The sequence below is a fragment of the Dasypus novemcinctus genome, chromosome 23, assembly GCF_030445035.2.
Source record: "Dasypus novemcinctus isolate mDasNov1 chromosome 23, mDasNov1.1.hap2, whole genome shotgun sequence".
In the NCBI taxonomy this organism is placed as follows: Eukaryota; Metazoa; Chordata; class Mammalia; order Cingulata; family Dasypodidae; genus Dasypus; species Dasypus novemcinctus.
This window is the reverse complement of record NC_080695.1, coordinates 13,422,440-13,436,446: the sequence shown is the minus strand read 5'-3', so window position 1 is coordinate 13,436,446 and position 14,007 is coordinate 13,422,440. Positions and strand designations below refer to the sequence as shown.

Below are 14,007 nucleotides of genomic sequence, written 5' to 3'. Positions count from 1 at the left end.
TCTAGGAAAACCCAATTCCAGACTTAAGCAAAGTTGGGTCTTGGGTGGGGAAACTGAAGCCATGGATCTCCTTCAAGTGGGAGGCTCAAGATGTAAGGCACTTGCCAGATTGACATGTATGATTCTTGTTTCTATTTTTATATTCAAAGGAGGACCAGTATGCAGCAATGATAAGGAGATGGGGGTTCTCTCATATTCCCACATCAGGTCAGCATGGAACGTCCTGGTCCCAAATTCTGGGTTCAGATCTCCAGTTGCAGGGAGTAAGTTTTCTGCCTCTGCCTACCAAAGCCTTGAGGCACAGGTAGTGCCAGGAATCAAGGAAGGCCAGCTCAGGGCCCGGCATACAGTAGCGACTTCATAACTGTTCACATACGAAATAAGGAAACCCCTCAGGACCTTTCACTGGGGGGGGTCTAAGTAGCTTGTGTTTTCATCATAAAGAGGATTTTTAAAAAAAGCAAAACTGCTCTCCACCTGGTCTCAGGGCTTTCAATTCCAAACACCCCCAAACAGGGAACCTGGCCTGATTTCATATTCTACCTAACACTAATGACATTCAACTCCTGCCAAGTTATAATTCATAACATTGAAAATGTACTCCCGGAACCTCAGTGACCCATCGATCTTGGTTCTGGAGGTTAAAGCTTCCACTGTGGTCTTGGTATCAAGTACATCAGACATGCAGTATCAGTTGGCCCCAAGCCTGGATTCTGCTCCCTTAGAAAAATACAAATCCAGATACTGCTACTTGGGACGGGAACAAACCGAGTGACATTCCACAGCTACGGAGACAGAGTAAAAATACAAAAATGGAAAAGGGAGGGACTTAATGTCTGTGGGGACAGAAAGACAGTTAACACACCTGCCAGGGGCAGGTGTGCACACATCTGGGAGGAAGCGAAAGACCAGAAGGCAGGGGTGGGTAGGAGGGAGGGGGGAGGCTCCAGAGCCACAGACCAGCTGTGACCCCAGCTCTGCCCTGCATCACCCCAGGGTGGCTGCTTAATTGTTCCTGTAATTGGATTCCCTTTCAGAGGGCTGCTAGGAGGATTAGAAGAGATGCTGTATGGAGGAGCACCTGCCCACCATGGGGGCTAAAGAGGCACCAGGCCTGGAAGGGAACTCGGGGCCACCTGAGCTCAATCCTATGGTCAGGGAGATGGGGCAGGGCTCTGGAGTAGGCGGGGCCCCAGAGCCCACGCAGAGCCTGCTGGGCCCACAGTCTGTCTGGGGTGAGGGGAAGGGCACAGGCCTGGAGCACCCCTCCCTCCAAGCACCCCCAGTTCCCATGAGTTCACAGGACACAGTCCCCCGAGAGCCAACTGTGGCCACACCCAAGAAAACCAGAACAGCCAGCGTTCTGCCAGCAGGTGCAAAGCCCCACCCCTGCCACCCTCAGCCTAGAAAGGGGGGAGGGAGGAAAAACACTGATCATCTTCCAGTGCACTTTAATCAGAAGTCCATCATCAAGAGTTCTCGTGGCATACAGTGTTATGATGGGAATGTCAACTCAGTCCAACAAATGGCGTTTCCACAGATTTGCACTTCAAACATGTATGAAAAATAAAATATATAATATTTAGCTTTATAAATTTCCCCATGTAATTACTTTATCTGTAAAATAAATTACTACCTCTGTCCAATATATTAAGCGGTCTGGAGTTACAAAGCAAGTATCAACCAGACGATATCCGTTTTCTTTAAAAAAAAAAAAAAAGCGCTGGGGGAAATACTTTACAGAGTCGGTCAAACACTCACAAGGATCAACGTGAACTAAAAACGAGCACACTCCGCACAGTGGGAAGAAACATCAAAAATGGGAGCCTTCTACTGGCTGTTCTTTTCTTTTGGGAAAAAAAAAATCCCCAAAGCCTACGGAGTGTTGTAAAAGCTGCAGCAGAACTTTTGGCACAGTCGAGAGGCCTTTCAAAGTCAAGCCAGGGATGACTCCTTTAAAGTAAGGTCTGAGCGAGAGGTGACAGAGGGGAGGGGGTGGCTGCTCAGGGCCTGCCTCTCCACCCCTTTCTAGAATCACGTGCCCCCTCCTCCCTCGAAGCAGGCGGGGCCTGGTCTGGGTAGCCCGCCTCCCTCTGCCAGCTCAAGAGTTCCGCAGCAGGCAAGACTGACGTGAAGAACACTAAGCAAGGCCCTTCTGGGCAGCCCGGGGAGGAGACGCTTTGCGACGTGCTGGGCGGACAGCAGGGATGCACTCGAGACACAGGGGACAGGCCACTCCAGCAGGATGGCTGCACCGCCTTCACGAGGGGACAGAACACGCACGCGGGGCGGTGAGGACCTGCCAGGGTGGCAGGGGCAGGGCTGCACTAGCATTTACAGGGGATCCAGAGGAGCTCCGCGCCTCAGCCCCACCCACCGCGGGAAGCACCCCCTTGTGGCTCAGGACCACTTCCCAGGGGACTCTGGCACTCCCCGAAAAAAAAAAACAATACCAGATCTCATTAAGCAGTGAGTAAGCCAGGGACAAACGCTGCCGGGCTCAGCTTCGGGACTCCCCAGGAACGGGCTCTGGGGCCCCTGGTTGGTTCTGGCAAGAGGCTTCCACTCAGTTTAACTGGTGGAGGAAGAGGGAAGAGCCCCTGAACGTCCCCCGGGACAGCCCGGCCCCAGCCGCCTGGACAGAGGAGAAGGCAGCTATAAGTCGAGGAGTCGCTCCTCGCAGGTCTCCACGGGCCACTTGGAAGCCCCTCCGAAGACGTCGACGTTGTTGTCCACCCACGGGATGACGTTGCCCGGCATGTTGGTGGAGCAGTTGGCGATGTTGACGATTTCCTGCGCGCGCAGCACCCGGTCCCATATGTTGAACTGGCTGAGCTCCCCCACGAACGCCTGGGTGGCATCGAACCTGCCCCCGATGGTGTCCTGGGAAACGGGGACAGGGATTCCGCATCAGTGCGGGTCCAGGGGCGAACAAGGCCACCCGCTCTCCTGGCAAATAAACCACTCCTGGAAAAACGCCTCGAGTACAGACCAAAATGTCAACTCTTATCTGTCCAGGGCCAGGCGGCCGACTTCTTCCCTCAGCGAGGCGGCAAGTTTCCCAAAGGCAGCCTCCGCCGTCTCGCCTCCTCCTCCTCGGCCCCCTCAGGGCCAGGCAGCCCCCACACCCCGCAGGGACCCTGAGCGAGTTCCTGAAGACACGAGCCCTGCCGCCCCAAGCCAAACGACCGCAGAGGTTCACAGGGACCGGGGCGGCACCAGCCAACAGCCTCTTCCCCGAGGGAAGGCGAGCCGCCGGGCACCCCGCTCACCCGTGTCTGAGCCCACCACACCAGCCGGGTCCCTGTGTCAGCCCCCAGGCCCAGGGACAGCCTGGCCGTGCTGGCGGGGACCTGGTGGACCTACACTGGGGGTCGCACCCCATGGCCGGGTCCGAGAGGAAGGCGCGCGGCTGGGGCCGGGGACAGCCTGCAGGCCCGGCCAGGCCCCCCTCGCCACGCCCGCCCCGCGCCCCACCTGGACTCACCTGCTCTTGCCCAAGGATCAGCACGCCCCCTGGCTTGATGGGGTGCCAGGGGGCCAGGTTCTCCCCAGTGCCAAGCTTCTCCCCATCCTGGAAGGCCTCCCACATGCCGTCCCGCGTCGTCCAGGTGACGCAGATGTGGTGCCACTTGCCGTCGCTGACAAACAGGGGCAGCTGGGCGACCTGTGGGCGGCAGCGGGCAGGTGAGGGCCCGCCAGGCCCAGCACCCCCGGGGGCCCTCGGCAGGAAGTGGGAAGCATCTCCAGCTCCTCCCATCACCACGGCTCCCTCTTGGTTCCGCAGCAGCAACTCTGCTGTGGGGACAACAGGCCTCTCCCCGCTACCTCAGACGCACCCGGTGGAGACACCGCGTGTGAGACGCAGACTCTCGGGAGCAAAAGGGCTGCTTCTGTGCCAGCCCGGAACCCCAGCGCAGCCCCGACTCTCCATTAGACCTCCCGGGGACCCTGGCGAGGCTGAGGGTCTGGGACACCGCGTGGACCAAGCAGGTGGGGGGCCGCCCCTCCCCTGGCTGGCCCAGACCGCTCCAGGTGGGAGGACCCCAGGGGAGGTCAGGGCTGTCCTGAGGCCAAGTCCCAAGGGCACCCCGAGGTTCGCAGGGATGTGCGGGGCCCCGGCTGGTGGGGTGTGTGTCGGGTGCTCCTGTGAGGAGGCCCGAGGGCCCCCAGCCTGGGTGGCGGAGGTGGGGGCGGAGGGGGGGTGTGACTCCTGGCAGAGCGCCAGCCCCGCCCACCGGAGACTAGGGGAGCTCCAGACCCGCTCCACCTGGCCGGTCTCCTAGCAACCCGGCGCCTTCCTCCAGGAATTAGATGTTTACGAGGAGTAAACTGAGAGAGAAACAGGGCAACAAGGCCCTGGGTCTGTGTCCAAGGGTGTGATCTAGAACAGTTCCTCCCCGGGGCTCCAGAAAGAGCCCAGCAGGAAGATTCCACAGCCTTCCCCACCTAAACCCACCCCGCAGCGATGCCCAGGACGCCAGAGGGCGCAAGGGCTCGCGCGGGCCGCCCAGGGCTGGCCTGGGCTGGTGTGGGCCTTCACGCTCACTCCAGGTTGGAGGGGGCCGACTTCGGGGGAAGGTTTTTAAGGGGGGCTGCTGGAGGGTCTCACTGAGGCCGGGGCTGAACACGCTCCTCGGTGCCGAAACCCGCCAGTCCAGCAAAAGGGATATTTCCTTTGGAGAAGACAAGACCACAGGGCAGAGAACGGGGCAGGGGCGGCCAGGGGCTGGGCAGGGACAGGGGTGGAGGGGCGCCAAAGGAGGAGGAGGGAATTCTGAGCGAGGGGCAGCTGTGAAACTTTCTGTATTGTCATTGTGATGGTAGCTACACAACTGTATGCATTGGTCAAAACTGGTCCAAATGTAGACTGAAGGGGGGAGTTTCATCATAAAGTATATTTCAATAACCCTAACCCCTTCCCCACCGCCCCAAGCATGTGTTCATGGGACGTATCACTCGGGGGGAGATACACCCGTGGTCAGGGCAGCCCTGGGAACAGCCCTGACTGGCCAGAGGGCCAGTGACAAGTCAGGCTGGCAGAGACCCCCACCCATTCTGTCCCTTCACTACCTTTGGGCCTGGACTCCCAGAGGCGGCTGCCGCCGTGCCTGCCCCCTCCCCCCAGCCTGCCGTGCCCCCGGGAGCCCTGCAGCCCCAGGCCTGCTAAGGGCTGACGCTGGGCCTCCCCCAATGCCCCAGCGGCCTCACCTTGTCGTTGATGAGCAGCTCGATGGGGTTGTTGCCCCACTCAATCAGCACAATCTCGTTGGCCTGCCCCGGCACGGCGTAGGAGAACGGGGTGCCAATGCCCGGCGAGGCGCTGGACCGCAGCCACAGGCAGATGGTGAAGGCGTACAGCTCGGGCAGCGTCTTCTTGATCTTGCCGTACAGGTAGTTTGTGCGGAGAGGAAGGGACACTTTGAAGGCGTCTGGCGATTTAAACGCACTGTTGCCTGGTGGGGGAGAAGGCAGAGGCACCGGTCAGGCCCCCGCCTAGCTGTCAGGGCGCTGCCATTCTGGCGGGAAAGCCGGACATGACCCCAGCCCAGCCGAGTGGCAGAGGTGACGGAAGGACAGTGGCCAGGCAGGGGAGGGCAGGAAGACGCCTCTCTTGCCTGAGCGAGGGCAAGAGGAAGGGAAGCTGAGCTGACATCCAAAGGACAGAAGCCGGCAGCCTGGAAGGATCTGGGAAGACACTCCAGGCAGAAGTGACCACATGGTGAAGCCCCAAGGAGGCCGGGAAATCTGTATTCTGTCCACCGTGCCCAGGGCACTTCAGAGAGCTGGCTCAGTCTCATGCTCCCACTGACACCCCAAGTCGGCCCGGAAGCGGCTTTGTGGACGAGCGAGATCCCCGCTAAGACTGGCCTTGCTCACTGCTCACCACTGTCCTCCCCTCCTCAGAGGATGGCGGAGTTTATTGGCCATTTCCTGTCCTTTGGACCCTGCGCATTTGCACCCCTCCCCCACTGGGTAAGCACATCTGGCCAGAGCCTGGCCCTGGGGCCTGCTGGGGACTGGTGAACTGCGAACACTCCTCCAAGGTCCTCGTCAACAACTGGCTCTCGTAAATGGCTGTAGTAATTTCCCATACAGTTTTGGTTTAAACTCAAAATTTAACAATAACAAAAAGAACTTAGAGTTGTCCTGGGTGGTGCTGCAGGGACAGTTATTAGACATTGTGTGTCCTCCCATGGCCCACTGGGTGGACTGGTGGAGAGTGTAAACTATAATGTGGACCATTGACCATGAGGTGCAGAGGTGCTCAGAGATGTATCCACCAAGTGCAATGACTGTCCCATGATGATGGAGGAGGTGGCTGTTGTGGGAGGAGTGGGGTGACTAATAGATTGAACAGATGGGGTGAAATATTCTAAGGATATTTGGGGTAAGATATTACATACTTCCAAAACAATACTTAGAGAATTATTTAACAGATTTTTAAATCTTAATCTTACCCACTTTGTCACCCTATTAAACAACCAGAAGATTTAACAAAATGACTTCCTCTAATCCCCAAGATGATTATTTTTTCCAAACACGTCTGTCACTGAATTTAAATACAACGAAGGGGGGGTGGGCAGTGGTATATGGGGACCTCATATTTTTTGAATGTACCATTAAAAATAAAAAAATAAAGGCAAAGAAATTAAATTAATAATAATAATAATAAATGTGCGGACAGCAAGCCCCTGTCTGGTTATCACAGATTCCAAAATTTGCAGGGTACCACCGGATTCTGTGAGCTGTCATGGCAAAAGCTTCCCTCTTATTTGGGGACCAGATAACCTCCTTCACTCATTCAACAAGTATCTATTAGGCACCCACAAGGGGCCGGAAGGCTACCACTGCCATCAGACAGGCAGGCTGTGGGCAGCCAGCACCAGGGCTCGGCTGCCTGCCGGCTTGTGGGCTCCAGCAGCCCCTTCCTCGCCCTTCTGTGACGCCCTCAGCAGGTCTCCACCACAAGACCCCAAACTCAGTTTGTGCCATGGTAAAGAGCACCTAAGATGAGCCCTTCAGCGACATGGCTCACACCTGCTCCAAGACCTCCAAGGGGTATGGCAGGGCCTGGGCCCCCCCTTAGCCTCTCTTCAGCAGGCAGAGAATAAACCCCAGAACCTGGGTCTCCCCGGACATCTACCCCAGCCTGCTGAGTGCAGTCACCCCATTCAGCTGGGCACCCCGCAGCACAGGCTCGGGTGCTGTGGAGCCTGCCGAGGGCTAGGGAGAGCAGGTGACCCGGCACGGCCCACCCAGAGCGCAGGCTGGGACCGGCCCGGTTGAGGCTAGAGCAAAACAGAGAAGGATGACCAGGAAGCCCGACACGAAAACTCCGCAGGTTCACAGTTAAGGTGTCAAAGGTTCAGAGAAGCGAGGGGACCTGGCCACGCCCAGACTGGCGGATGGCAGAGCAGGGAGCAGGGGCCCCTCTTTCCACTGCTTGGCGCCTCATGCGCCTCATCTGCAAACAGCGGATGTGGGCATTGCTAATGAAGGCACTGCCACCTAACCCAACACAGCGGTGGCGTCCCGCCTCACAGGTGGGCAGGCCTGACGGCTCAGCGGACTCACTGTGGGTCACATCCTCAGCTTGGGGACCACAGACAGGCTGAATTAGAGCGGGGAGAGCCGAGGGCAGAGGAGGGGCCTGAACCCTGAGAGCTGGTGTCCTTTACTTAAATAAAACAGCTAAGAGGTTGAGGAGAAACGTGGTTAGAACTAAGTAAGGGATTAAAAGGCCTGACCAGTAAGTCAGGAAGGGCCGGAGGTAGACAGTGAGGAGGAGGGAAAGTGCAGGGCCAGAGGAGAGAGAGGAGCGGGCTTCTCGGGGCCAATGTCTGTTTCGGCCCCGAGTGCGCCGGGCCTCTCGCAGTGAGCGGGAAATGAGGAAAACGAGGGTCAGGGGTCCGGGCAGCGGGGGCACCGTGTGCAGGGGCAGGGCTCTTGCCCCCGGGCGTCGGGGAGCCTCTGCCCACAGGGCTGGACCCACACACAGCTCCAGGCTGCGGCTGGGACTCCCCTTGTCCTCTGGGGTTCCCGCCAACGTCACCCCCAGGGCTGAGATCTCCCAGCCCCGTGGATTCAGGCATCAGTGGCGCTGCCAAGACCCCGCCCCTTGTCTATAGCTAATTCCTCCCTCCCGGGGCTGTCAGCGGTTACGAAGCTACGAGTGTAGCGCCTGGCCCAGAAAGGGGCAACGGACGATTGTCCTCCAAGGCTGCCCGCTTGCCGGAGGCTGAGGTCTCTCTCTGTGCTCGGCTGGCCGTTTCTATTTTCTGCTGTATTTTATACTCATGGTATATTTGAGGGCTGGGGGTTGACATGTCCCGTTAAACCTGTCGCATGTGGGACAGATATAACTGAATTGCCCAGAAGGCAAGCCAGTCAGCAAACAGTCACTTTGCTCGAATGGTCACTTTGACCTATCCAAGGTCCCAGAAGTGGGCGGAGCAGGAGGAAGGATTCTAGAGCTCTGGTGGTGGCGTCCAGTGGGAGCAGACTGAGCAATGGGAGCTGAGCTCCTGGTCCAGACCTGGGGACCCGCAATGGACAGCCGGGGACCGCGGGGGGCCTGAGTGCGCGACGACCCGGTCTCCTCCCTGTGCTACGGGAGCCACGAGGGCTTCCAGGAGAGCCGAAGGATCAGGAGCACGGGCACTAGGGGCCCCGAGGCCTGGCTGCTCCTTTCCACCTCTGCACAGACGGGCCGGGGAGGGAAGGGACAGTCACGAAGTGGCCAAAGGCATGAAGGACACCAGGGGCAGTCATCTGAAACCCGAGTCCGAGCTGGAGGACGGGGCGAGGGGCAGGCTTGCAGACTGCTGCTGCTCGCCGGCTGGGGGCCCAGGCCCACCTCACTCCCCCCTCCCTGAAGCACACCCTGGTTGCACTCTGGCTGAGATCCTCTGAGTGGCTTTCTCAGTTATAAACTGAGCATAACCCAAATCCCACCTCACAGGGATGACGCACTCAGCACTCTGCCTGGCGCTGCCCCGCACGCCAACTCGGGGCCTTCTAACCCACCTCCTCGTAGCAACTCTGTCACCGAGGTCTCCAGCAAAGCCCTTCTTGCCTCCTCCAACCGCCCCTCTCCAAGGAATAACTAACCTGCCCTGAAGGGGCCAGGGCTCTGCTGCGGTGGAGGCTGGAGCAGGGGCAGGCGAGCCGCACTCACAGCTGATGCACCGTCCCCCAACCCCTCATCGCGTGAGAAGGGCCAGAGCTGCGACTGCTCTTCTTTGGGGAAGGCTCTGGGACCCAATGAGCTTCCTGAGGTCACCCGGCAACCAGAGGCAAGGCAGACGGGAAACGGTTTTGAAAATTCAAGAATCGAGTCTGACAGGTAAACCACGCACACCCTTTTCTGGAAAGGGTAGGGAAGAAAGGATAGCTCCTGGGAGAAGAGGAACAGGGGAGGGATAAAGGACTCCCGTGACTTCTGGGCTCCTGCTGTACAACGGCACAGTGCCCCAGCTGACGTGGGGAGACGTTTACTAAGGTCGTTGTGCAGTAAGCACACTCTCGCTCGTAACTCATGAGACCCAGTCGTGAGAACTTCCTTTGGGGGGTTAGTGTCCGGCTGAGACTAGAATCCCAGACCCACCAGCAGCAGACCTAAAGCTGCGGTCCGCCCGGCGGCGTGGCCTTGACGATGCTACCTGACGAGCTGGGACCCGGCTCCCTCCCTTCCTCTCTCCTGCGGGGAAACTCATCCACCAGTGTGAGCAGAGAAGGGAAAGACACCCCAACTTGCTGCAAGGACTGGTGGAGACGAGGAGTGAAACGGCCACCAGACGGGAGGTCGGGGTTAGGCTGTTTGCCCGGCTGGGCCTGGGTTCACCTGCCTTTGCAAGGTCGATGCCAGTGGAGGGTGGGGGGCGGGGGCCTTACTGTTTGCTCAAACAACTGTGAGCACATGCCTGCTGCCCATAAACCAAACTCCCGGGTCTGACGACTCTCAGGCCAATGCCCAGCAGGTTCCAGGCTGCGCCCTGCGGGAGCGCGTCCCAATCCTCTCGTGCACCCCCGTGGAAAACGCAGTGCTTCATCTGAGAGAGGGACAGAGAGAGGCGGACGGCAGCTTCAACTGTACAGACTGGGCACTGCCTAGAGCCCGTCCCCAGCAAACAGGTCCCCAGGACGCAGCCCGAGGAAGCACAGCGGCGTGGCCACTCCCTCCAGCATCCAGGGGCCTCCTCTGTACATGGGCCACCTGGCTGTGCTGCTGGGCCCCTCTGCCGCCCCCTCTCCCTTCCTCATGCCAGAGCAGCTAAGAAACAAAGCTGTGGGATGTCGGGTGGGGTGGAAGCAAGCAAAGCAGTCACCTCGCTCCAGCTCCGTCACCCTCTGCAGCAGCGCGTTCAGGGTGCTCTCGGTCTTCTGCCGGTGAGCTGAGGTCTCATTGTGGAACAGGGACTTCTCGTCCTCGAGCTCCGCCACCTTGCGCAGCAGCTGCCTCTCCAGGTCCCCAAGGCGCTGCTGAAGCATCTCTCGAAAGTCACTGGGCAGCGCCGCATTGGACACATTCACTCGGAGCTGGTGCTTTTGGGGGCGGGCGGCACAGAGAGAGAGGCATTCAGGCCAGTTGAAAAAAACGTGCTCTGCGGCTCCAATGGCCCGACCACACAGCGAGAAGCTTCCAGACTGCGAGCATTACATCGTGCCAGGCACAAAGGGGAGCATTTCAGTGATGTCTCTTTTTTGCATGGAAAGGATTTCAAAGTCACAAACAATTATTTTGCTGCAATACTTAAAGCTGGTGAATCTGCTTTCCCCCTCTAGGAAAGCTCTTTTTCTCCTCTTTCCTCCTACTAAAAAGTCAAAATTTTAACTAACACCTCTAGCCCTCCACAGGGTAAAAACCAAAACACAGCTAGGATTTTTTTTTTCAGTTTTTAAGAGTTAATCAAATGGTACTCAAAAGCTGATGAGCTTTCATCTAAAACCAAAAACAACCGCCAAGTTCCAGCATGGCACAAAGGTAAATAACAACTCACAGAGGTGTTACTGGGAAACAACATACCGAAAACATTCCTGTTCTGAATTCCAGAAATCTGTTTTCAGTACTGCTTTGAAAACCTCACTTCCTAGTTCTTTTACTACCGCTACCCAGACATGAGTCCTTGGCAAGTTACTTAGTCCTCTCTGCGTCTAGGTGTGTCAAATTGTGAAGGGCAGATAACAGGTCCTGCCTCGAATGGTTGTTGCACAGATAAAACTAGATGACATGCCTGATGCATACGGAGTGTTCAAAAACTGTTAATGTTATTAATCATGAGCCAAGGGATATATAGATGCTGCAAATACTGTTTCTGACGATCCTGTTGGGAAACCCTCAAATAATTTTGCAGTCATTACCATCCTTTCATTTAAGCTTAGTTTGGCTAATAAATATTTTTGTAATAAATATTTTGACGAACATTACTAACAGAAATGGCCACACTCCTTAAATAGGGAGGAAAGTAAAGATGCAAATTAAATGAATATTTCCCTCTCAAAGTTCAAAACTGCATAAATCTTTCAAGAAAGAACGGAAAAAGGTGTGCTCCCCCAAAAGCAAACGGGAAGGAGGCGTCTTTGAAGTTCAGACGTTTCCTCCAAGCCCTGGAGCGCTCCGGGGTAGCGGGGAAACCCACCCGCGCGCCCCTCCGGCGCCCTCTGCTCCAGCGCGACCTGATTTATAAACGGAAACGCCAGATGCCTCACGCGGGCATCGCGTCGCCTTGCACGGCCTCGGCTGGGGGAGACGCGGGGCGATTCCAGCGGGGAAAACACCGCGCCGTCCTCGCTGACCGAGACCTTGGGAAGAAACTGCCGGCCGAGCGCGTGAACCGGCGCCAGGGGGTGCACCCTTTCCCCGCGCTGAGGCCGCGGGCACGCGGGCCGGCTCCCGAGCACCCCGCCGACTCGGCTCGCCCCGTGCATCGCCCGGGCGCGCGTCCCCCGCGCAGCCCCCGCGGCGGGGGCGCCCCCGAGGCCCCCCGACCGCGCCCCGCCCGGCCCGCGCCGCTACCTCGAGGCTCTCCAGGCGGTCCTTGAGCGTCTGCAGCGAGCGGCTGAGCTGCTCCACCACGTGGCCGGGGTCCCGCGGCAGGTCGCCCATGGTGTCCTTGCCCGCGGCCGCGCGGCCCGGCGCCCTGGCGCCCGCCAGCCCCTCGCAGCGCGCCAGCTTGCCCGTGAGCTCGCGGATGGCCTCGCGCTGCGCGCCCAGCGTCTCCTTCTGCTGCACGACGGTCTCGCGCAGCTGCAGCACGGCGGCCCGCAGCTCGTCCTCGGGGCTCGGCGCGCCGCCCGGCCCGGGCTTCGCGGGCCGCGGGCAGCCGCCGCGCGCCGCCTCGGGGGGCAGCGCGGTGCAGACGAAGCGGCCGCCGGGCGCCGGGCCGTCCTGGGCCGCGGCGGCCGCGGCCAGCGCCACGCCGGCGGCCAGCAGCGCCAGCATCGCGCCGCCGCGCTCAGCTCGGCATGCGCGCGCGGGCGCCGTCGGGGCGCGGGGCCGGGAGGCCGCAGCCGTCGCGTAGCCCGCACCCTCGCTCGGCGCGGCGCTCTGGGCCCGGCCCGCGCGCGCTCTTTCTTAAGCTGGGGCGGTGGGGGGCGCCGGCGCGTGGGGCGCGGCGCCGCGAGCTCTGATTGGCCGGGCCGTGTTTGCGTCACGCGGGGGGCGTGGCCGGGGCGCGGCCCCAGGGCCCAGGCGGCGCGAGGACCGGCGCCTGAGGCGGCTCGCCGGCCCGTCGCGACCCAGGGTTGAGGTGAAAAGTCGTCTCGGGGCCCCTTGGACGGTGGCCGCCCGCCCGGTCCAAGCGCCCCGAGCCCGCGAGCCTCACGGGCTGAGAAGAAGCCGGAGCCCTGGGCGCCTCGGCGGCCCCCGAGGTGGCTGCTGGGCTTCCGGCGCGGCGCGACGTCCCGGCGTTCGCCTCGGCCCCGGGCGCGGGCGTTATTTCCCGCCTCTCGCGGCGGGCAGCCGGGACCGCGCCTTGAGGAGAAGGCCCGGGCGGGCCTCGAACTCCGGGGCTGCCCGCGCCACGCGCCCGCGCGGCCCCCTGGCTTCGTGAAGGCGGGAAGAAGACGCACGACGGCCGGGGACGGGCCGCGTCGCCCCGACCCGGGAGAGCCCCCGGCGAGGATCCAGGCGGAGGCGCGGGCCGGGGACGCGCAGGCCCTCCAGGAGGCGCCCTCGGAGCCGGGGCCCCGCCCGACGCCGCGTGGTGGAGCCGAGCGGACCCCGGGGCAGGGGCGCGTGTGCCCCCGGGCTCGGCCCCGCTGCGACGAGCGGGAGGACCCTGCGCGGTAGCGAGGGCAGAGCCGTCCTTTATTTTGTGTCTCTGTAGGGTTTTTGTTTTTGTTTTTGTTTTTTGAAGAAATCCTGTTGCAAGGTCATTAATCACATTATCCATTATACCAGAAACAAATGGATTTGTCACTTGTGCACAGAAGCTGGGGTTGATGCTAAAAACAAATTATATCCAAATAAATGAAATTATAATGATAATATAAAATAGTCGGCAGTGATTAATCTGCAGAAACCAAATTTTGACCTGCTTTGCACTTCACACAACAGCTTCTGTTATGTAAAATAGTTGTGGGGTGTTCAAGGACAATGCTGCCAAGTTACAAGAAAAGTTCTATTCGTGAAAATCTCTTCGTGGAGAAAAGTTAATCAGGAAACCTAGTCTCCACAGTCCCCGAGGCAGACGGCAATGAAAAGAATGACGGTTCAAGCAAGAGTACTTGGTAGTAGGAAAGACAAGGGGTAGGGAGAGGGCAATGGGCTCATGTCAGTTGCTCTTCATCGGCCAAGCTTCAATTTGTAAATCTGACCTTGATTAAACTCATTCCTCCTACATTCTTCTTACTTCAACCCCTTGAAAACTTCCCAAATTCTAAAGAACCCACATACTCTCAAATCACAATAATGAATGTAATCAGGCTGCAAAACATTTTATGAAATGTTACAATTCTGATGAGTGCACAAGAGTTTCAACCCAGACACAAGCAGAATTATCC

General features: G+C 59.0%; 1 protein-coding gene across 1 annotated transcript; it reads right to left on the bottom strand.

Moving 5' to 3' along the window:
- Positions 1–1,434: 1,434 nt before the first annotated feature.
- On the bottom strand, positions 1,435–12,445 carry NPTX2 (neuronal pentraxin 2). The gene is made up of 5 exons (XM_058286713.1): positions 12,020–12,445; positions 10,332–10,548; positions 5,212–5,456; positions 3,488–3,667; positions 1,435–2,883 (listed from the first exon to the last, which is right to left on the bottom strand). The coding sequence occupies exons 1-5, from the start codon at positions 12,443–12,445 to the stop codon at positions 2,656–2,658; spliced, it is 1,296 nt and encodes a 431-aa protein (XP_058142696.1). The 3' UTR covers positions 1,435–2,655.
- Between the last annotated feature and the right edge of the window lie 1,562 nt (positions 12,446–14,007).